The 22,772-nt window shown below is 44.2% G+C and overlaps 4 protein-coding genes across 7 annotated transcripts in view; 1 reads left to right on the top strand and 3 right to left on the bottom strand.

Moving 5' to 3' along the window:
- Nucleotides 1-3,348: 3,348 nt before the first annotated feature.
- LOC132785578 (very-long-chain (3R)-3-hydroxyacyl-CoA dehydratase hpo-8) lies at nt 3,349-4,271 on the top strand. The gene has a single exon (XM_060791734.1). The coding sequence runs from the start codon at nt 3,349-3,351 to the stop codon at nt 4,060-4,062; it is 714 nt and encodes a 237-aa protein (XP_060647717.1). The 3' UTR covers nt 4,063-4,271.
- Nucleotides 4,256-5,880, bottom strand: LOC132785550 (cysteine desulfurase, mitochondrial). Its single transcript, XM_060791700.1, has 2 exons — nt 5,638-5,880; nt 4,256-5,583 (listed from the first exon to the last, which is right to left on the bottom strand). The coding sequence occupies exons 1-2, from the start codon at nt 5,765-5,767 to the stop codon at nt 4,325-4,327; spliced, it is 1,389 nt and encodes a 462-aa protein (XP_060647683.1). The 5' UTR covers nt 5,768-5,880; the 3' UTR covers nt 4,256-4,324.
- Nucleotides 5,881-6,162: 282 nt separating this feature from the next.
- On the bottom strand, nt 6,163-12,035 carry LOC132785493 (FHIP family protein GJ17503). 4 transcript variants are annotated; one of them, XM_060791619.1, is made up of 7 exons: nt 11,640-12,035; nt 10,542-11,405; nt 10,086-10,482; nt 8,326-9,385; nt 7,688-8,269; nt 7,297-7,335; nt 6,163-6,995 (listed from the first exon to the last, which is right to left on the bottom strand). In XM_060791619.1, exons 2-7 carry the CDS (start codon nt 11,249-11,251, stop codon nt 6,592-6,594), a joined length of 3,192 nt encoding a protein of 1,063 aa, XP_060647602.1. In that variant the 5' UTR covers nt 11,252-11,405; nt 11,640-12,035; the 3' UTR covers nt 6,163-6,591. The 4 variants fall into 4 exon arrangements, with proteins under 4 accessions (XP_060647602.1, XP_060647620.1, XP_060647611.1 ...); XM_060791628.1 differs by having other exon boundaries at nt 6,164-6,995; nt 8,326-9,361; nt 11,640-12,034; XM_060791637.1 differs by lacking the exon at nt 7,297-7,335 and having other exon boundaries at nt 11,640-12,034.
- A 148-nt stretch (nt 12,036-12,183) lies between these two features.
- The window catches only part of LOC132785484 (mucin-2), a 29,079-nt gene continuing 18,490 nt past the window's right edge, over nt 12,184-22,772 (bottom strand). Inside the window, exons 2-7 of the mRNA XM_060791607.1 lie at nt 14,946-19,330; nt 14,768-14,882; nt 14,186-14,668; nt 13,162-14,120; nt 12,857-13,110; nt 12,184-12,803 (exon numbers count right to left, since the gene is read on the bottom strand). Coding sequence (XP_060647590.1) covers nt 12,653-12,803; nt 12,857-13,110; nt 13,162-14,120; nt 14,186-14,668; nt 14,768-14,882; nt 14,946-19,330 — 6,347 coding nt within the window. The 3' untranslated portion in view covers nt 12,184-12,652. The remainder of the gene's footprint in view (nt 12,804-12,856; nt 13,111-13,161; nt 14,121-14,185; nt 14,669-14,767; nt 14,883-14,945; nt 19,331-22,772) is intronic.

Below are 22,772 nucleotides of genomic sequence, written 5' to 3'. Positions count from 1 at the left end.
CTTAATTACAATAGATTACTCAAATAAATTTTGCATGTATTGCTCATTGAAAATACGTATTTAATTATTAACTAATTTCTGTATTTGTAACGTACTGTTGACTGAATATGAATTTTGTTATCTATTTAAGAATTACTTGTTTAGTAATACAAAAATTTATTACATTAATATAATTTTGTTCTGTTTTTCGATTCAATAATTAATTGTTACTTCAAGTTAGGTAAATATAAAGAAAAATATTTGCATCTATAAAATGTATGCATAATAATTTTAAGATTTTAATTTTTGCAATAGAAAAATGAAAAATAAATGTGTAACGACCAACATAAATTCAAAACAAAAAAAAAACAACTATATACTACAAATATAAATACTCACTGGTTATCTCCACATATTCATCACATATATGTACATACATATATTTGTTGTCTGCGCCTGGTAGTTGAGTCCACTACTGTTAGAGCAGTAGGGTTGCTTATATAAAAGAAAGCCAAGGCAATCATCAAATACTGACCGCGCGCTGACCACTCTCAGCACTAGCAGAAGCAGCAACAACAAGTGCCAAACAACAACAACAACTAGACGCACGCAAACTGGTTCTGCTTTGCTTGATGTTGTTGTTGGCAGCTTCTTCACAAGCACGCACATTATTAACACATACACTTCCACACACATACATACATACATATGTATTTATGTGGGGCTGCACATGTGTGTATGTTTGTAGTATGGCTGCTTTTATCTTTTGGCGACATTGATCGCCATCTTGTTTGCGGTGCTGTTTGCCTGTTAATATGCATGTGGGAAAACGTTGAACGCCCACAATAATAGATGTTTTTTTTTTGTGCTTTACACTCGTATACACACAGTCTTTGATTGTTTGGTAGTTGTTGGTGTTGTGCCGGCGTTTAGTTATAATAGTTGCAGTTGTAGTCTTTTGCCTTGGGGCAGCCAATTTGGCCACACTGTAACACACTGCTTGCGTTTGCTGTGAGCCTAGCTAAATTTTGCGCAATAAGCAAAATGACGGGCACAAAACAAAATGTCCGGGGCAAATCCGATGGGTCTCGTTGTCGCTTCCGTTGCCGGGGGCCATGATTATTAGCGCTGCGAAAAAAAAATATAAAAAAAACTCGTGAGGCGCCATTACAATCAATTTCAATTTCAATTTCTAGCCAGCCCCACTCAGCACACAACACAAAAAAAAAACCACTCATAGCGCCCCATCTTATCGTCAATAGTTTTGTGCGGTCGCGCAATTGTTGGCGCCTTTTCTGTTGGCCTGTGATGTGAGCAAACAAAATGACTACTCAAATTTGCGCAAAATGTTCGTTCGTGCTATCGACTGCTGCAACTTGTCTGCGCGTCTGCCATTTAAGGGGATGGCGACGTCAAGGGCGTCATCACGTTATGTTGTTTGCGTTAGAAATTCAAACAAACATGTTGCTGTTGCTTTTCTACCACTCACACACACACACAAACACAGGCGCACACAGAGAGTTACGCTGTTATATTGTTGTGACGCTTGGCAAGTCACTAGGGGGCATGTCCGGGCGCATTTGTGGGCGTATTCGGTTAAGGCAATATGTATGTTCAATGTAATTGCCGGGCTTTGTTGCTCAGGCCAGGGAAATTTGCAATTTGCCAGTGCGCGCCATCTGTGGGCCATTTCGCAAAGTCAAGCCCCCAATTAATTACTCACGAATACACACTCAGGCACAACACTCATAAGCAAGCGAGTGCAAACATCTGGCTGAGGAGGGCGACAACCTGTATGAGTTGCATTGCAACTCAAGATTACTGGCTGCAGTGTATGACATCATAGTTGCAGCCCATTACACTTGAATATGTATGCAATCAACCCTGCAAGTAATAATCATTTTCAACTACTGTAAATTTCACTTAGCAGAAAGAGCAAACACAAGCACACACACACACACACTCGTTCACATTCAACTTCTGTTCACTCACTCAACAAACACTCACTTACACAGTCATACGCTCACTCTCGCACACACACACAAACGACCAGTCACATGGCAATTGAACCAAACCCCTGCCACTGTAACAGCGGGCATCTCGCTCGCACACACGACTTGGCCGCACCTTCTCCACCAGTGTTGAATGTGCCAAGTTTTCGTTTAGCTATTTTTCCTGGGCACTTGGTAAAAAAGAGGGAATTCACTTTTGGCGGGGTCTCGTTTTTCCTGCTTTGTCCAATCGGCCTTTTTGTGGGCGCTGTCTAAACTAGTCCAATTGTATCGACCGTCGTCGTCGTCGACACCACCACGTCGCGCGCACAACCCTCGCTCGACCAGTCGTCGATGTTGATAACATGCAGCCAGCCAACAACACTGTTGATAACAATTGTTGTTGTGCTGAGTGAGGCCTGGAGAACGCTTCTTGCAAATTAATTTGTACAGTAGGCGTGGTTGTTAGGCCTCCGCCCACATGGCACGTGCTGATTACAAAATTGCTATTGCGCATAAGCCAGGCATGCTTTGCTGCACAACACACACACACTATCAACCTTTTTTTACCGTTTTCAATTCGAATTAGCTTTCCAGAAACAAAAACGCCAAAATTGCCGCTGATGATGGGAAATTTTTTTGCGCCACTATTGTGATCAGCATACTAGTCAGCGCGGCGAGACGCGACGCGATGCGACGGCCCGGCGCAACAAAAGTTGGGGAAACAATTGTGTGCCCCACACATGTGGCTGGCAGGTGTGTGCGCGCGTCCGCGTTCGACCCATGTGCACAGACCGTGCCAGACTTTTCAGACACGTTCGGTTTTCGGTTCGGTTTTCACCAGGCGAACAGCAACGACAGCAGCTGCGCGCAAAACATAAAAGTGTGCGAATGAGCCAGCTTGCTGTGATGGCAAGGCAAACAGTGCTGCCAACTCGTACCAGTGCTCGAAGGGGAAAGCAAAGTTGAATGGGTAACACTGCCATAATCGATAACAATGTCTAATATTGATAAAATCAAAGCATTTACAAATAGCAGCACTAAATGTGGACTTAACATTTAAAACATTTTAAATGATTGTACATAAGTAAAATTGCATATGTGTGTGTGCACTGCAGACATTGTTTATATCATAATAAGCTATGTTGGCAGCACTGATTGCGTGTGACCGTATTGCGCAATAAAATACGCCGCAAACAACAACAGCAACACTTAACTAAAACTAGTCAGCAGCAGGTGAAAGCGAGCGGCGCTATCAGTTGAGTTTTGCTTGTGGCGCGTTCGTTCGCATATCGCGCGATCGGTGGTATTTATTGCCTGATTAGTCAATGAGCTGTGCATGTAACAAGACAAGGTGAAAGTTCACACAGCACACAAAATGTCCGCAAAAACAGCAGCTAAAACGCCTGCCAAAGAGCCATCTTCATTGACCAAACTCTATTTGTTTGCCTACAATGCTGTGCAAGTCGGCGGCTGGAGCTACATTCTCTATCAGCTGGTCAACTACTACGTGCTCCAGGGTCCCGAATTTCGTGCCCAAATCACGTTGTGGGATTACACACGCCTCGCCGTCATCATCTTCCAGAATGCCGCATTCGTCGAGATCCTGAATGCTGTATTTGGGCTGGTTAAATCCAATCCTGTGGTCACCACATTCCAGGTCTTCAGTCGCATGATGGTCGTCGTGGGTGTTGTGATGGCCACGCCGACAGGCAAAGTCTCGCCTGGTTTGCCTATTGCGCTGTTTGCGTGGGCAATCACTGAGATCATCCGCTATGGTTTCTATGCGCTGAACATCATCAAAGTGGTGCCATCTTTTGTAGTCTTTCTGCGCTACACCACATTCATCGTGTTGTATCCCATTGGTGTGACGGGAGAGCTGTTGTGCTTCTGGTGGGCACAACGTTATGCCCGTGATCACAGTGTGTGGAGCGTGGAGCTGCCCAACAAATGGAATGCCACCTTCTCGTACTATGCACTGCTGTGGATCGTCATGCTGGGTTACATTCCCATCTTCCCCCAGCTCTACATGCATATGTTTGCATTGCGTCGCAAGATTCTCGGCGGCGGTAGTAAGAAGAAAGCCAACTGAACTTTGAACCGAAGCATTTCGAACAAAATATTTACATTCAGTTTGCTGTTTCAGCTTCGCACTTTGGAGTGAACAAGCAGTCACCTCAAGCTGACATCCAAGTTTAGACTTAATTCATTATTCATCATAACTTGACTTTTTAAGTTAGCTAATTAAGTTTCACCTTGGTTGTTGTGTACAAAAACAAATAAACTTAACCAATCACTTAACATTTTTATTCTTATTCATTTGCCATACTTATAAATTGGGGCACGTAACATTCTTAGTGCTGTGACCATTGTATGGTCTTAAGGTCAATGCCCTCCTGTACCATTTCCCACAGCGGTGACATTTCACGCAAACGCTCCACATGCTTGATACACTTGTCTGCCGTATAATCCACCTCCTGCACCGTGGTAAAACGTCCAATGCCAAACCGTATGGAACTGTGCGCCAAATCCTCATCGGTGCCAATGGCACGCAGCACATATGACGGCTCCAGCGACGCTGAGGTGCAAGCCGAGCCACTGCTCAAAGCCACATCTTTCAAGGCCATCAACAATGATTCACCCTCGACGTAGGCAAACGATAAATTCAAGCAACCATTGTAGGTTCGCTCCGGATCACCATTGCGTATCACATGCGGCAACGCAGTCGTGATACGATCCATTAAACGCTTCGACAGAAAGTCCACCCATTTCTTATCGTAGTCCATCTCCTGCATCGACAATTCCGCTGCTGTACCCAAGCCCACAGCCAAGGGAGCGGGCACTGTGCCGCTACGCAAGCCACGCTCTTGGCCGCCGCCACTCTGGATGGGCTCGAGACGCACACGCGGTCGGCGACGCACATACAAGGCACCCACACCCTTGGGGCCGTAGATCTTATGTCCCGAGATGGACATCAGATCGATCTGCATGGCATTCACATCGATGGGTATTTTGCCCACCGCTTGAGCGGCGTCAGTGTGGAAAAATACTTTGCGCGAGCGACACAACTGACCAATCTCTTGGATGGGCTGCTTCACACCGATCTCATTGTTCACCGTCATTATGGAAACAATAGAGGTGTCTGGCGTCATTGCTTCGGCCAGCTGTTCCATGTTAATGATGCCATTGGCCTCCACGGGTAAGTAGGTGACACGGTAGCCTTCGTTCTCGAGCGCACGGCACGAGTCCAGCACACACTTGTGCTCCGTCTGTGTGGTAATCACATGCTTTTTGTTCGTACCATAGAAACGTGCCACTCCTTTCACAGCAATATTATTTGACTCAGTGGCTCCTGATGTAAAGATGATTTCCTTGGCATCGGCACCGATGAGGCGAGCAACCTGTTCGCGTGCCTTCTCCACAGCGTGTTCCGTTTCCCAGCCATAGGCATGTGTTCGCGAGTGTGGATTACCATAGTAGTTGGTGAGATAAGGCAACATAGCGTCGAGCACCCGCGGATCCATCGGTGTTGTGGCCTGTGCATCCAAGTACAGCGGTCGTCCCTCCGTCTGGTCATTTTTGATGTTGAAACGTACTTGGCGCTCACGAAATTCTAGAATAAATACAAGATAAAATACTATGTAACAGCGTTTGTTGTTGTTTTTACCTTTGGAGGTGGCCGCCAATTTTGTTGTTGTTGCTGCCGCTGTCGTCGATTCCGGGCGCAGCAAGTACGCCATCGCTTTGGCACGGGGCCGCAGCACTTGCGCCTGCAATCGGCCCAGCACGTTTTGCATATTTATTTAGCACGTGTGTGAGTTGTTAACTATTTATTATTGGTTTTTCGTCTCTTTATTATTTCACAATCTAATCAGCTTGCCAGTGTGACCCTAACGCTCTAGGGAAGAAACAACGATAGCAAAGTCGATAAATAGATGAATTGAAGCTCTAAAAATGCCGATAACAACAGCGTTGCCATACAATTGTGGGTTGGCTTGCCGCCTTCTTTCGTTATTTAAATGCAAATATTTTTTTTATTCAGAAGTACTTTTCAAATTAAAATGCTTTATAATTGTATGTGCAGTGTTTAATTAATTGGACCGATTTAATACTTTCGCGTTATTTAAAAACGTTTTCTTTATATGTATGTACATAAAAGCATAAAATATATATTGCAAAAATAGATTTATATATGTATACATATTTAAATGGTATGCTGTGGTGTAAAAACTTTCTCATCTAATATCCAACTTCATTTATATAAAGGTGTATATATATGTAATATATTTATATATGCCTATTGCTTGTAATTAGAATAATTTTTGTTTCTTTTTTTACATTTGAACACTTAAAAATTGTCGATTCTGTCAGCTAGCAACATGTTTTGATTACAACTTTAAACCTTAAACTAAAATATTAGATTAACGAGTGATTGTTTTCATTTTTGTTTTTCTTTTTAAAGGGTAAATCTGTTCAAAAGTGCCATTTTGTTCGTACGAAATACAGACTAATACAATTTTTGATAATTTAACAGCAAGATTACAAAATAATTGAACTGGTTTTCCAAAATAAATAAACGTCAACAAATCCGATAATCACTATTGTGCATTTGCCGTTGTTGTCAAAGCAGCTGCTCCGTTACGAGCACTACACTCTGCTCCAGAGCAATAGCCGCCAGTTCCTTGAGCCACTCATCTAATAGCACAGCACATAAGGCCAAATCACGAGAGCGCTCCGTGCCACTAGTATTGGCAATGATGCCCATCGAGGCAACTGAATCCAATGATACGGGTTCCGAATTAAAGCTTGCTGCGCCACTTTCGCCGCCAAGCAGCGTGCTTGACGAGTGGGGACCGGATAATGTTTGTGTGGAGCTGTTGTTGCTTCCCGTGCCTGTTCCTGCGCCACTTGCCTGTGGCGTGGTGCTCAGACTTGTCTCACAGGTGTTGCCCCTTGCAGTGTCCTGCGCTGAGCCGCGAGTCACGTCCGAGTTGTTTGCTCCGCCCACAAGAGTGGAAGCGGCGCCTGTAAGATGCGTAAACAATAATTAATATTGCACATTTTGAAATTGTTTGCTGATTAACTGGGGGGTTAAGCGAGTAACGAGAATGGTAAACAAATGTGGAGTTTAGTAAGGTATTAAGGAGAGCAGCAATATGTACAAAAGCAATAATAGGAAGCGGCAAACTACTCAACAAATTGTCAACAGCTAACAGTTTACAACGACAACGAGGCATAATAATAGCATAAATACTAATAGTTAATATAATTAAGATATCAATATAGATTTTTTTTTTGGTTTTTGGTTTAAGCGTGAAATATTTACCGGTGAAGAATGCGTAAATTTGTGATAAGCCAGATGAAGCTAAGAATTTTCGTAGGAGAAAATTTTTCATATCGATCAAAAAAAGTAAACAATAAAAAAGAGAGACAAATTCATTATAAGCAAATGACATCTGCAGACATATTACAAAATCTAAAATGTGTATTGTGTAGAATTAATGATTACACTGCTTAATCAATCAATCAATTACTTGATTAATCAAGCTGTGTGTGTGTGTGGTGCGTGTGTTTTTTGTTTTAAGATCCCGCAACCGACTTTGTTCCAACATCCACTGCTGCGTTCTATGTTTTCATGTTTTGAATTCTTGTGAATTTTGTTTGTAAAATAGAATAATTGTGCAATGTCCATAACTTAAGCATTTCGCTGAACTTACTCGAGTTCGTTGTGGTTGCAGCTGCTGGCGCTGCCTGCGCTGTGGATGAAGCGGATCTGCGGCTAAACATACTTGTTATGGACTTGCTGATGCTGCGTCGCTTATTGTCGCTGCGTCTAAACGGATCATAGGCGCTGCTTGGGGAAGCCTGCACTGGTGTCGCTGCCGAAAGTGTGGCATATGTGGAACGTTGATGACCCGACTGCTGGCTGCTAGTGTTGTGGCCGTGCTGTTGGTGCTGCAGCTGTTGCTGATGCAGGGGCGAATTGTCGCTTACTTTGCGCGCATTGACCAAACGAAACTCGCGATCAATCAGATACGAACGAGCTACATCGATAATTTCCAGTGAATTCTCAGCCACCGGCAACTCGGCATCAATTTGCTGCTTCAGCATGCGCAACACTTGATGAAACGACGGCGTATCCGAGGTGATGGCAATGTCTGAGCGAAGCAGCAGAGAGTGTACCAAAGGCAATGGATACCAGGCGAGGCGTGTAATCAGACCAGTTAGATGCAGGTTGACGTACAGCGAGTTGCTCGTGAAGGTTTGCAGTTTGCCCCAAATGGCATTGAGAAAGGGACCTGCAAAAGAAACTAGTTATTTAATATATCGCATTTAATAAAAGCTGATTACTTACCTAAGCTTACGGTCCCCTGCGCAAACAAATCCTCCGAGAAATCTAAGTCTGTGAGCAATAGTTCATTGCGTGTGCTATGCGAAATACGCCACGAATCGCGTCGTCCGCTGCTTAAGCTGCTGGTATTATGATGACTGCTGCTGTTGCTCTGCTCTAGATCCGCTTCGCTGGTCACAGTGGTATTATTATTATTGGTCCCATCATTGCCATCGTCTGCATCATCTGCGGGCCGCCACTTGAACGATTCATAGCCACTCGATTCGCCAATGGATTGCAAGCTATCCAGTTGCTTCTCGCCCAGCTCACTCACAGCTGGCACAGCCAACGGCGTCGCTGTGCTGCCGAATTCGCTGAAGAACTGCTTGGCTAGCTCCAAGGCATGTGCTGTGGCACGCGTTTGTCCTTGTCGTGGCCACTTCTGATAGCGATAATTGTTCGCCCACTTGACGCAATCGCGTTGACATTGTGCGATTCGCGAATGCGCCTCAAAGAGATATGCTTGAATGTTGGCATACAGACTGTCGCCCGCATAGTGACCATAATAGTTCCAGTTGGCGCCAATAGTTTTGCTCATCACTGGCGAAGGCAAATTGGGCAACACAGCGGAAGCTGCCGCTGGTTCAGCGTTAAAATCCACACTCTTTGGACGCGCTAAATCGCGGGCACGCTTCATCACATCCGGGGTGAGTTCCAAAAAGAACTCGGTGGTGTTCAGATATGGATCGATTTTGTTGATCTTGTGGCGATGTGAAATAGGGACATGTTTGCCCGGCAGCATATACTTCAACAGCAGCTCCAGCATCAGATCTTCACAATGCAATCCCAGTAGCGTATCAAACAGCGCCATCGTAACCATGCAGAGATTGGCATCTGGTGAATGGAGACGCTCTACAAGCGCATCCAGAATACGTTCACCATCGAACTTTTCCGTGTCGAGCAAAAACTTGACAAAGGCACGCATCAGTCCCGGTTCGGTGATGGAGCGTAGTATCAGATCCAGATAGGACATGGCCGAGATTTGTGAGTCGATGTTCGTCTGAAAATGTTTGCCCTTCAGTGTCTGCGAATTGAACGCGCAAAAAGTTGTTTCGACATTTCGAGGCGAGGTGTTTTTTTGTTGTTGTTTTTGGTTAGCATTGGGATCGGCCCATAAAGATAGATAGAGGATAACACACATATATTGTATATATTCGCTACGTTTATGCCGTGCACTTATCATGATTTGTACATTTTAGATTAAATCTATTATGAAATACTTGCATCAATTTGGAAAACTTATTGGTTTGAAAGTATCTATACTTCATTTAAATTATATTTATCCATCTATTTGATGTGTATTTAAAGTAATATAATAGGTATGGAATCACTTTTTGCTTTAGTCAATATGCACTAACAAAAACTTGAAAATTTTGCCGCAGAAACTCTGGATTAAAGTTTTACGTAGATTATAATTATTTTCAAAAATAAAATATATATTTATCTTAAGCAGTTCTATCATATAGTTGCCGAAAAAACAACCAGTAAATAAATAAGAATCCTGAGAACAAAATTACAATTATATTTCAATTTGCTGATTTATCTTAATCACATTAGTAGCTGCGCATAAACGTAGCAATATATATACTAAGTAGAAGCATCAAACAGGCACATATACCACAGGGACAAGTGACAAACTTTGCAACCAACACCACAAGAAATGCATCGAAGACAAGTTTTTACGTGAAGAGCCAAGACAAGCGTAACAAACTATAAACACTCACCTGGAGTATCGCTGGTCCAAGGACCGGTACAATAAAGCCCTGATACATGAAGTCCAACAGCTGTTGTTTGATCATCTCATGGGCCACTTGGACGACAGCATTGCAAAACTCCAGGGCATTCATAAACAAGGTCAACTCGGGTATTTCGGTGACATCATCTGGTGTAATGCGATGCCAATCAATCGAGCTAATCTCAATGCTGTTGGGTAACCGAGAATAGAGGCCACCAAGGCCAGTGACGAGTAGCGGGCAAATGGACGAGTATTGTGCAATGTAGTGGCCAATGTTGGAGTTCTTCTGCGACAGCGCCATGCAGAGCAGTAACGCATCGCGTGCCTGATGTCCCAAGCTGCCCTCGCGGTGCACATATGGTATGAGCAGGGAGAAGATTATGAAGCTGTAAATAATTAAGAATTAATGACTGACAATTAAAAAGAGTAAACTTCAAGACTTTACTTGGTGGTGGTGCCGCTTTTCGGCTGCGGCAGGCTACCGTTTTGTATTTGCTCCTGCACTTGCGTCTGTGCCGAGAAGAAGAACAGATCCAGCAGATGCACATTCTGCATTAGCACCACACACAACTGATTGAGCAGTATGACCAAACGTTTCTCGAGATCTGGCGGAAATATCTCGCCCTGACTCGACGCTAAGATTTTGAGCAGCGGGCGTAAAAACGGCTCGTGACACAGCAGCTGATGACGCGAATGGCTGACAAGTAACTCGTACAACTTTAGCTGCTCCAGCCGTACAGCGTTGGCATAGCGTCCTGTTGTGCTCGCCCATTCGTAGAGCTTGTCCAGCAGATTCTCGCTGAGCAGAAATTCCAGACAAGGTGCCGCTGGAGGCGCTGCATCCGTGGTGGGCAGTGACACTTTGTTGCAATGATGCAGTTCGACCAGCAGCAGCGTTACCATATAGTCCAGATGCGATACCACGCCCAGTACATCGTCATGCGTAGGCGGACCGCCCGAGTGTTGTATGATCTCATGAGCCTGTTGCCAGTGCTTGCAAAAGCTATCGTAGCAGGCACGGGGATCACAATCGGTAGCCGCATCGATGGGTCGTTGAATAGTGTGGCTACTGCCAGAGTTGCCGCTGCTGCCGCCAGAGCTGCCACTGTGCCGTGTAAGACTCTGACGCAATGGACTGGTTCGTAGCCAACTCATTGTTTCCGTTGCGATTGTTGTTTTTGTTTTAATTGTTATTTTGGCATGTATTTAATTAATTCTTATCTTGCAATTTTTGTGCGCTGAGTATTCTCGTTTCCAGTTTGCGTTTCCAGCTATACATAGATATGTATGTCGTGTACGTATTTCAAAACTGAAAGCAAACGCGAATAGATAAGCTTTGCCCATTGCATCTTCTACGAGCGACAGCAACAACAACAACAATTGCAGACTGTTTGTCAGTGTGTGTGTGTGGGAGAGTGAGAGGCAGCTTGCATACGTATTTGGAAGTGAGCGAGCAAGTGGCATTTTTTTTATAGTCACTGAAGCGCTGCAAATTGTTGTTGCTATTGCTGGCACTTTACACACTGGTGTATTTGCTGCTCACCTAATGTATTTTCATCGTCATCGCCTTGCTGACTGATTCTTACACCAGGTGTTGCCTTCTTTTTGTTTTATGCCAGGTACTCATGGACGCTATTCAACTAGCTCTTTTTTTGTATTTGGCACTGGGAAATGACAACGACGACGACACAGCACAGCACAGCAATCTCTGGCCCCCGTCCTTGTGTTGTGCGCACACTTGGCAGGTGGAAAAAACGCAATTGTGCTTTTGTTACGCGGCAAATAACATGCATAAAGCCTAGCCGACACCTTAAAGCCTCATGTTGCACTATTTGGGATACGTTTTACGCGCAGTTTATAGCATTTTAAAACAAAAATATTTACAACAAATAATAGAAAGTAATGAATGAATTAGTAGGCGAGCGATAGACTGTGTGGTGGTCGGCCGATAACACAGCACAATCAAAACACTGCCTGCGAATTGCAACCCTAAAATCACCTGATGACGATAGCTGTCTTGCTCACTAATCGATAACAAATGATAAATAACTATATACAGACGGAAAATTCAAATGTTTATGCGGGACTTGCATTTTATTGAGTTTATTTATATATTTGATTATTTTTGTTGGACATACACTTTTTTATTTAGCATACGTGCATAAAAGTTACAAAGTCATGTTATAAACGCAATTTTACAAAACGAACAACAGCACATAGTAGATATGCAGTAAATAATAGTGGTGTACATTTATCGTTTGTTTTTTCATAGACTGACTATTTTGGTTTTTTTTTTGTTGTAAAGCTCTTCAAACATTGATCCTTGGCGGATGTTTGTTTGCTGACAATGCAAGACTTCTTAATTTGATATAACCATTAACCAAGTTAGAGTTGCACATGTTAAAAATTCTTTGTATGATTTTGCTAACAAATAACATAGTTTAAATAAATTGTCACTAAACATTTGTAATAATAAATGATGTATTACACGACGACGGAGATAACGAGCTACAACAGTGTATCTGTCTGTCTGTGTTGTGTCCACAAATTGTCAACTCACATCGGCAACAGCGACTGACTAACACTGTTTGTCCGTGAGCTGGGCCTCTCAATGGTCATGGATTGCTGCGGCACTTGGCTATCGGTGCTAATACCCAATCCTGCATAGATTTCCTTCATTACAAACAGAATTGTGTCCTCAGAGGCCCTACAATACTGATCGGTTTAACATAGTATATAGAAAATTTGTTAACTTCTTACCAGTAGCAGACGTGACTGCTCAGTGCGAAGATGTACTCGTTGATGAACTCCAGCGGAGCCTCTTGGAGCACATAATCCACGCGCTTTGAATCATTCAGCTTGCCAAGTGGAAAATCTAATTCAATGAATTCTGGATCTGATGTTGTAGTGGATTCGGAATCGGTTCGTTGACGGGCATGCGTCGATGTGGTCGCCACTGATGATTCGTCTTGGTCCTCAGTTTGCTTTTGGAATACCTGTGAGGAGGAGGAGCTCTAAGGCAATTGTTTAGAAACTCTCTTGGCGAAATAATATATTAAACTCACCTCTTTTTCTAGCGACTCTTCGGCCTCCTTCTTGACTTTAGTGACCGTGGCCAGGAAATTAACGCTATCCAGGGTTGTCTTGAATGTGTCCATGAATCGTTGCTTAATATCTGCACCCACGCGCGTCATTGTCTCCTTTAGCTCCAGATGCATGCGTTTGCGTCCCTTGTGATGTGGTATCAACACCGGACGTATGCCCTTCATGTCGGGATTAACCAGGGCCTCGATGCGATACGCAACCGGATCAAAGGGATGGAATATGTTGTAGAAACCCGCACAAGTGGGTAGACGAAAATCAAGACCAAGCTTATCGATGCCACGTATGGTGACAAACATGCCAATGGGTGAGCCCAAAGCAAAGAACTTCTTGGGGTGGAATATCAACTGTGTGTAATTGATGACCGGTTGCCCAGTGCCTGCCACGCCCATGCCCATGGCATAGCTGACCTGTTTGGGTAGCATTTTATCGTTGTTGGGCAACTGCACCTGGTCGGCCCCCTGTTGATGCAGCTGCTTGCGAGGCAACTGATCAGGATTCTCTTTGTTTTCCTCTTCGCTTTCCTTGAGTGTTTCCTGATGGCACAGCAAATCAAAGAGGATCAACGAGCCCAAACTGTGACCAGCCAAGGAGACGCCACCATTAAATTCAGGATGTCGCATGCGATATTTCAGATACACTTCGTTCAAGGCATCGGCCACGGTGTTCATGATCTTCTGACAGTACTTGGGACTCGTGTAGAACAACACATCAAGAAGTGTGTCGTTGGTGAAGTTGCGCAAACGTGGAATGGACTCTAGCGTAATGGACTTGAGCTTCTCATCGATGCCCAACTCCTCGGAGTGCAGATGGCCATGCCATTCAATGGGCAGTACTTCGACGCGACCCACCAGACCCATGTCTGTGGAATTCTTATAGTGTGATTGTACCAGCTGCTGGGCAATAATGCGGAAATCATCAACTGGAAAGAGTTTTTACAGATTAATAACTTAACTAGACAACTAATCCAATATCTTGTAGTCTTACCAACTTCCTCGACGTTGCGCATCTTCAGATCGCAAGCTGACCCAATGCCATGTACCATAAATAGCAAATGATCTACGCGCTGTGATTCACCCTGTTGTATTTTGAAATCATTTAAGTCTCGCTTGACCACCAAAGGACGTGACGAGCTCTGCACGGTGCCGCCCCAAGTATCTGCATTTGACGGCGGCATAAAGTGTACAATGACGTTGGGACCATGCATCGTCACCTGCTCGCCGTTGCCCAACGGTATCTTCTTCAGCCATTCACCCGTTTCGGTGGCACGTTTGTACTCAGCTTCAAGTGCTGCCGCAGTTTCCTCGGCATATGGCACGTACTTTGAGTCGACACCTTTGTAGAACCAGGAACAGCGTCGCACCTCGATGGCCTTGCCCTCCCAGAAGACAGGTGTCTTGGTGCGCTCCTTGATGTTGACATCGTAGCGACCACCTTCCACGGGCACAATGCTTGATGAATCCGATTCTTCTAAGGGAGTGTGAAGGAAAGTAAAGTATTATATACTAGCAATAGCACATCTAACTACTTTATTTTTATATAATTAAGTACTTCTATAGAGAAACTTACCACTAGTCAGGCTAGTCTCGAGTAGAGCTGAATCGTAATGGCTGAATGGAGTCCACACAAATTTGCTGTCCACACTGCGCTTGTAGAACCAATGCAGCAACACAGGAGTGTAAACCTACCAATAAAAAATAAATTTTAATTAAAAATACCAACGAAAGGCGAAAGTTAGCCAACTTACAACCGTATCGGCTGGCGGCGCAATCGCCTGACCCTTTTCGCTGGCCATTCTTAATTGTTGTAGAATCTCCTCGGGTAATTCTCCCTGATACAATTGCTGCAGATCTTCTGTCTGATTAGACTCGGACTGCTGTTGCTGCTGTACTTGTTGTGGTTGCTGTGTCTGCGGTTGCTGCTGCTGTGGAGTTCCCTTGGTTGCCGTAGAGAAATCAGAGCAGGCTGAGGAAGGGGGCTCAACCTGATTCGAAGCTGATGTTTGGGAGCGTCCCTCAAAGTGTTTTGTGGGCAAACCACTGTGGACTAGATCGTACTTGAGTTCTCCTGGAGCAGCGGGTTGATCCTGCAGCGGTGGATTGTTGAAAAAGTTTTGTATGCGCTGATCCTCCTGTTGTCCCGGAGCAGCGGCCGCAAAATGATCGAAGAAATTTCCTGAGGGCGGTGCAGCAGTAGAAACTGCAACTGATGCCGGAATTTGTGGTTGTTGTTGTTGAACAAGTTGTGGCGTCTCAGATGGACCGCCAAAAAAGCCCGAAAAAGAGTTTACACTTGAATTTTGATAGACGTTTGCGTTGGAATTTACAATTTGCTGTGTGTCGCTGAGCAGTTGCTCAAAGCCAAGTGCGCCAGAGACTTGGTTGCTATCAGTTGTGGTTGCCGGTGGTGGCTCCTGCGATAGCGAAGGCGGAGCTATGTTCAATTGAGCAGGCAATTCCGGGAATTGAGCAGCTTCCGTGGGTGCCGCAAAGAAATTGAAATCACTGCCACCGTTGCTAGCTGGCGTAAAGAAGCTGTGCAATGGCGATGGAGCAGCCGCTGGATGTGCGATGGTGTCGCTGCTTCTGCGGAATGGATTTGCCAATGGAGCTGCTGAGCTATCTGTTGGCTTGGGTGCTGTGGGTGGCGGTGCTAGGGTTGTTACTTGTTCGGTTTCTAGCACAGGCTCAATGGTTTGTGCCTCGAAAAGTTGATTTGCGTCGGGTGCTACAAATCCAATCGTTGGTGGCAGTACTTCCTGTGGAAGTGGTGTCGTAATGGTCTGCGCGAAAGGATTGAAGAATGTTGTAGTCGTTTGTGTGGTCAACGCAGCGCTTGTGGCGTCGATGGATTGAGGTGGTAGAGCAAAGAAATCGCTAGCTGATGGTGGAGCAACGTTGCCGATTGGAGCTACAGGCTCTTGAGTGACTTGCGGTGCTCCAAAGAGACTACCGGTTGTAAGGTTAACTGAAGATTCCTGACTGATATTAGTAGCAGCTGCAGGAGGATAAAGCTCAACTTCTTGGGTAGTTTCAGCTGTTGGCACAGGCACAAATAATGGTGTGCTTTCAGTAAAATCACTCGAAGGTTCTGTCGCTTCAGCTTCGGCCTTATTTACTTCTTGAAGAGTTGCCGACGAGTTTGTCTTGGGAATGCTCGATGTTTCTATCTGCGCTGAAGCAAAGAATGAAGCGCTTTTAGCTGTGGAACTTGGAAACAGTCCTATTTCCTGTGCAGCACTTGTTGGCGGTGCAGTAAACAAGGGAACTTGCTGACTGATCTGTGCTTGCAGCGGTTCGATAGGAATCTGCGGCGTAAAAAGTCCTGATACGGGAGGATAAGGTAAGTTTTGTGTTGTTTCAGCTGTGGAGCTGGGCAAGAGCTGGGAAGCTGCTTCGAATGCTGTTGTTGTTGGCGGTGCAGCAAAGAGCGGAACTTGCTGAGAAGTAGTTTGATCTACCTTACTCTCAACGCGAGCTACAAGCGATTGTGGATCAGATGGTCCTGATGCTGCCTCGACTGCAGAGCTTGGAAACAGAGGAATTTCCTGTGTTGGAACAGCCGCAAAGAATGATGCGCTGATGGGAGGAACTTCTTGAGTTGGCTCTGGCTTAGGCTGCGTTGTTTCTGCAGCTGGTGGATAGAGGGGAACCTCTTGTGCTGGAACTGTGCTGGATTCTGGATAAGAGGAAAGTTCTGGTACTGTTTCAGCTGCGGAGCTGGCAAAGAGATCCTGCGTTGAAACTGGCGCAAAAAGCGAAGCGCTGATAGGACCTTCTTGACTTTGTTCCGGTTTAGGCGGAGATTGCTGTGCAAGCGTTTGTGATGCAGTTGGTGGATAAAGATGAACTGCTGGTTCAACTACAGAGCTGGCAACGAGAGAAACCTCCTGCGTTGGTACTGGCGCAAAGAGCGATGCACTGATGGGAGCAACTTGCTGACTTGGCTGTGGATTTGCCGAAGTTGGCTCTAGTTTAGGTTGTGCTGGCTCTGACTTTGGAGGAGCTGGCTGTGTGATTGTTTGTTCAGCTGCTGGTGGATAGAGAGGTACTCCTTGCGTTGGCTCCGCTGTTGAGCTAATGTGTGGTTGCTGTGGAACTGGCGGAAAGACCGACGGCGGCAATTGCTGAATTGACGGAGCTGGCTGGTGTCCAGGATATGTTGGTTGAGCAGCAAATAAATCAACTCCAGTGGTCGGTGCTCCGAAAGGATTAAAGATAGCCGCTGTTGGCGCTACCGATGTGGGTGCAAAGGGACTGGCTGTAAAACCAGCTTGTTGTCCAAAGGCTCCGATTGGCGTTGCGGTTTCCTGGGCTGTCAACGGACTTTTGTACAGACGGGTACCCTTCTGCAGGCGATATGAAGTTTGTCCCGCTGCCGGAGGGGGTACAGCAGGTGCTGCTCCTGTTGGTGGACCGAGGGATGGAACGCTCCCAACTTGAGGTGGTAGTTGAGGTGCTAGCTGAGCTGGTGGCTGAGCAAATGGCGGAGCAGCTACTGCAAATGGTTGACTAACAGCTTGTGGAGGAGCTCCGAAAAGAGACTGAGCTACTGGTGGAGGAGCTGCTGATGAAACTCCTTGAGCAGTTACTGAAAGTGGTTGACTAACAGCTGTTGGAGGAGCTGCTAAAGATGGTTGTCCAAAAGTTGATGAAGGAGCTCCGAAGAGAGACTGAGCTGGTGGAGCTCCTGCGAAAGCTACTGGAGGAGCTGCTGAGGAAATTACCGGAGCAGCTACTGTGAGTGGTTGACTAACAGTTCCAATGGGTGATTGCGAAACGGCTGGAGCAACTGCCGGTGGAGGAGCAACTGCCGGGAACGGTGTTGATGCTGGCGGTAGTGCTGCAACTGGTGGCGGAGCAGCTGCCAAAGAAGGAGCTACAACCGCTGGTGGAAGTACGGTTGAAGGTAATGAAGTAGTTGGTAGAAGAGCTACAGCTGGTGGTCCTGAGACTGCCGAGGGTAGAAAAACGGCAGCTGGTGGTCCTGAGACCGCCGAGGGTGGAACAACGGCAGACGGCGGAGCAACTACTTCTGGAGCTGCGGCAACAGGCAGCGGATTAAAGTATCCCCCGACAGCAGGTGGAGCAGCAACTTCAGTGGGATTAAAGAAGCTGCCAACTGCAGGAGGAGCAGCTGGTGCAGCTACTGCAGCAGGATTGAAGAAACCACCGACAGTGGGTGGTGCAGTGGCAGTGGGTGCAAAGTAATCAGTTGATGCCTGAGCGGGTGCAAAGAAATTGCCGCCCGAGGAGGTGCTAATGTCAAAGTAACCAGGACTTGGAGCGTTGTAAGTTGCAGCTGGAGGAGCTTGCGGAGCTGACTCGGAACTGCGACCTGTAGCTGATTGCACTAATCCAGAGATGTTTTGCAGCACTCCACTTGGCACCAAGTTGGTCAGCGAGAAGAGACCGCCGCCAGACTTGCGTTCTTCCTGCACAGGAGCTGGAGCTGGGGCCGGTGGCTCAAAGGTGGCTACAGCTGGCTGTGCTGGATATGGTGGTGTGGCAAACGGTAATGCAGCTGGTTGAGGAGCTGCTTGCTGTTGCTCGGAGAAACCGGGAATGGGCGCGTAGATCTTCTTTCTGGCGGTGTTACGATACGTATTTTGTCCACCAGCTGTTGGCGGCACTGCAGGAGCTGCGCTCAGGTTCGGCAGCTCAGTGGGCGCATAGAATTTTGGTGGCTCCGGTGCAGCTTCACCTACTGTCGAAGGCGGTGCAGCATAGAAGGGCGGAGGCGCAACTGCAGCTGGTGGTGGCAAATGAGTTGCTTGTTGTATGTAAGTCGGTTGTATGTCCAATTGTGGCTGCTGTTCGTCTGTTGCTTCCCTTTGGCTGCCTGCGTAGATGCGTTTCGAGAAGGTGGAGAAAACGTTGGATGCCACCGAGGGCAATGCACCAAATGAAGAGGCCGCCTGGCTTAGCAAAGAGTCAGTATTGGTTGGGGGATCTAGCAAGGGATTTGCATTAGCATCGCCCGCACTTAGATATGAATTGTTGGCGCTGTTGGCTACAGCGGCGGCGACGACAGCAGAGTCGTCGCTGCTGCTTGCGTTCAAGTTGATCTCGTCAAGCGTTTCGTTGTCATCAATGCTCGACGATTGTCCCACAGTCACCAACGTTTTGGGCTCTATAAAGAAAAAGGGAAGAGGTCTTGATTAGTTAGGAAAACGCAATTGCTAACTTGGCATTATTTTCTTGCAGTGCAGCGAGTTTCATAAAAAGCCAAAAATTGACATTAGAGCTGCGCTGATGAGCTGGGGAAATGTCATGACATTTGAGTAGCCAAGCTGTTTGTTGTTGTATTTGTTGCCACGCTGTTGTTGCAACAATGTCTTGTTTGAAGAAAGTCATGGCAAGTGCAGCTACAACTGCAATTGTGGCTGTTGCCAAGCCAAACGTGCCATTTTGTCTTCAGTGCAAGAATTCACCTCGCTCTTGAAACGTGCTGCAAAACGTGGATCGAGGGGGGCAAAGCTGAACGGCCTCTGAGGTTTTTCACACCATGCTGGTGGCTGTGTAACCTGTGCTCAAGTATTCCAAGCATGGCAATTTGACGCTCGTAAATATTTATGTTCTCAGCTTTTTGAACAGCTGCTCGCCCCATAGACATTATTAGACTTAGAGTTGCGATAGCAGTCTTAGAATTCTTGCTGGCTCGGCGATAAAGTCGGGCATAACGATAAAGCAGGTACATAGCCATGTTCCATGGCGACCCAGTTATCCAAATAGTCACGAATCGAGCGGCATATCAGGGGGTTTAGTTTGAATCATCTTTCAGGGGAATTCTTTAACGTGTCGTGTCCAATAGCAGGCTTAACGCCAAGAATGTTATTCAACACTAAAGTTAGGTAGCGATATTTTCAGGGGTACACAAGATTGTATTTTATTTCAGATACATTTTTAGCTTAATCGGGATCAGATCCGTAGTAAAACATATTTATAGTAAATGAGGACCAAACATGAGTGTTCAAATTTTTCCGTTTACCAATTTCAGACTTGTTGCGTGACTTAAATTTAATTTCTTTTTAAGCTGTGCATCTTTTGGACACAAACGATGACTTGCAAAGTTTGTCTGTTGCACAGCAATTGAAATTACCAGACCTTAAACTTGTATAACTCGAGCAGATCAAACGCCTTGCAATTAGATAAACTGAATAACCATAATGTGGTAATTTTCCTAAACAACACAGATAAGCCTCCAATTGAAGATGACGCACATCTTTCGAAAACATATTGTAAGCATAAATTAATAAAATAGCTTAAACAAACATACTTTTTGTTCATATGCAAAAATATAAAACCTATCAATAATCAATTTATGCTTCAAAAGAAACAACGCCTTTACTTTTCGACTCATTTAACAAATATATAGCAAAGCACGATGAATCAGAACTAATGCTAATTTATTCTACATATATGGGGTCAATAAATAATACGAAACGATTTAAGCGCGACAGGCGACGACCAGCGAAAAATAATAAAATTGTAAAACTGAGAAATGTGAGTTTGTTTTGTGCTCTTTTCTTTTCATTTTGTTTTTTATTTGTATCTTTTTAGCACATTTTAGTGATGCGGTAATTTGCGAGCAAGTATATTATGCCATGAACCATAAACCTCAAGCCAATATTCCCATTGCAAAGCACTTGACATTGCCAAGCTTTTTTCCCTCTGTCTTTTTTTGTTGGATTTCTTGCTGCGGTGGCGTCTCGCAAAGCGTTGGCATATTTCACGGTGTCAGCAATTGTTTGGCTAATGTAACAGCCATAAAGTCGGGCAAAGCAAACAAATAGAACAAATAACAATGACAATAACAATAACAAATAAATAGCCTAAAACAAAGATTAGCTAGTTAAAAAAACGATTTGTTAAAAGGGGACGACGACGCGTTGCCATTAACTGCCTAACGAAAATTTCCAGTTTCGTCTTGAAAGGTTTTTTTTTGTTTTGTTTTTCGTTTTTTGTGTGTATGTTTTTTACGCTTTTTGTTGGTTAAATATTTAAAAAATTAAAAAAGGCCGCAATGACAGTGACGCATTTTCAACAAATTGTTAAAAGCAAATAATAGGCGATTGTCTAGTCACATAAGAAAAGTAGAACAACGTATTTCAAATATGGCTCGAGCCGCAAAGCAAAAAAAAAGTTATACAAAAAGAAAAAAAAAACCAGTACAAAAATGAAGAGGAATTTGCTTTGGCATGACATCATAACGATCATAAACGAATCGAGGCAGCATAAGCACTTAAGCAAAAGACAAAAAAAAAACAACCAACGACATCAACGAAGAGGAAAAAAAAAAAAATCAAAGTGCCTGCACATAATGGCACTCAAATAAAACAATTAAGGCCCACATAAGCACGTCAAGCGAGTGAGAGACGATGAAATCATTTGCAGGATACACACAGCACACAACACCATAAAGATGCCCCAAAAGATTGCCAACAATTTGGTCGTCTTTAAGGCTCGTGCAGGTCGCATGCCAAAAATGAGGGGCTCAAAAAAAAAAAAAAAAATATACCAAGTTTAAAAAACAAAATAAACAGCAGCTTGGCATTTTTGGCATTGAACCCTCCGGCAGCAAAAAAAAAAAAAACGAGAACAAAAAGACGAAATAAGAAGAGCGAAATGAAATCAAAATAAATCTCAATAAAAATGCGTGCTCGGAACAACTGCTTTGGAGACGCTGCTCGAGACGGTTTGTCTGCCAGCGGCAAAACGATGATATAAATAAAATGCACGATTTTTCTATAGCCACTTCACACAACTACAACAACAAAAACTCCGACAAAAAACAACGACAACCGCAACAGCGTGCAAAAAGAAAATGGGCAATGGTATTTTGATTGCTTATCATTTTATAGTGTTGCCGAATCATTTATACACTAACTTTTAATTCGGTTTATAGCTTAATTCTTATGGCATTAATTAAATATTATTATTATTATTATTTTATTAACCGGATTCGCACTAACTGACTAACATTCTCTTCATATTAAATTAAACTCCAACATGTGATTGGCAATTTGACATTTACTTGAGCGATGTTGAGCTACGACCTTGCGAATAATACTTAGATAATAGTCGGAATAAACTGATAATATTAAGTTGATAAGTTGACTATTTATAATAAAATATTTAATTAAAAAGTTGCTTATTTATTAAAGAATTTTTAATTGATAAGTTGCTTAAAGCCTGCTTCAAAGAAAGAGAATTTTAAATTAGTAATATAAGCTAATTAATAGAGAGCCAGAGTCTCAATGCCTATAAAGACACAAATTCTGAAATCTATTTATGATTTTGATGATATATTTTACTAAAATGATTTCTCATTTAGTCATAATATTGCTTGAATTTAGATAGATAGTTGCAAATACAATTTTTTGATTATTGGATACATTTTGTGTAATATTAATTGTTAAGAATCTTTTTATTCTCATCGCACTATTCCAAAATGATTTCTCCATAAATCTATCACATTCTTTTTGCTATCTGTCTTAAACATATTCATTCAGCTAAACCCGCTGAAATATTCTGCACACCCGAAAAGTAATCAACGTAGGGCAAGGCAAAAC

The sequence above is a fragment of the Drosophila nasuta genome, chromosome 2L (assembly GCF_023558535.2).
Source record: "Drosophila nasuta strain 15112-1781.00 chromosome 2L, ASM2355853v1, whole genome shotgun sequence".
Lineage (NCBI taxonomy): Eukaryota > Metazoa > Arthropoda > Insecta > Diptera > Drosophilidae > Drosophila > Drosophila nasuta.
This window is presented reverse-complemented; position numbering and strand designations above follow the sequence as displayed.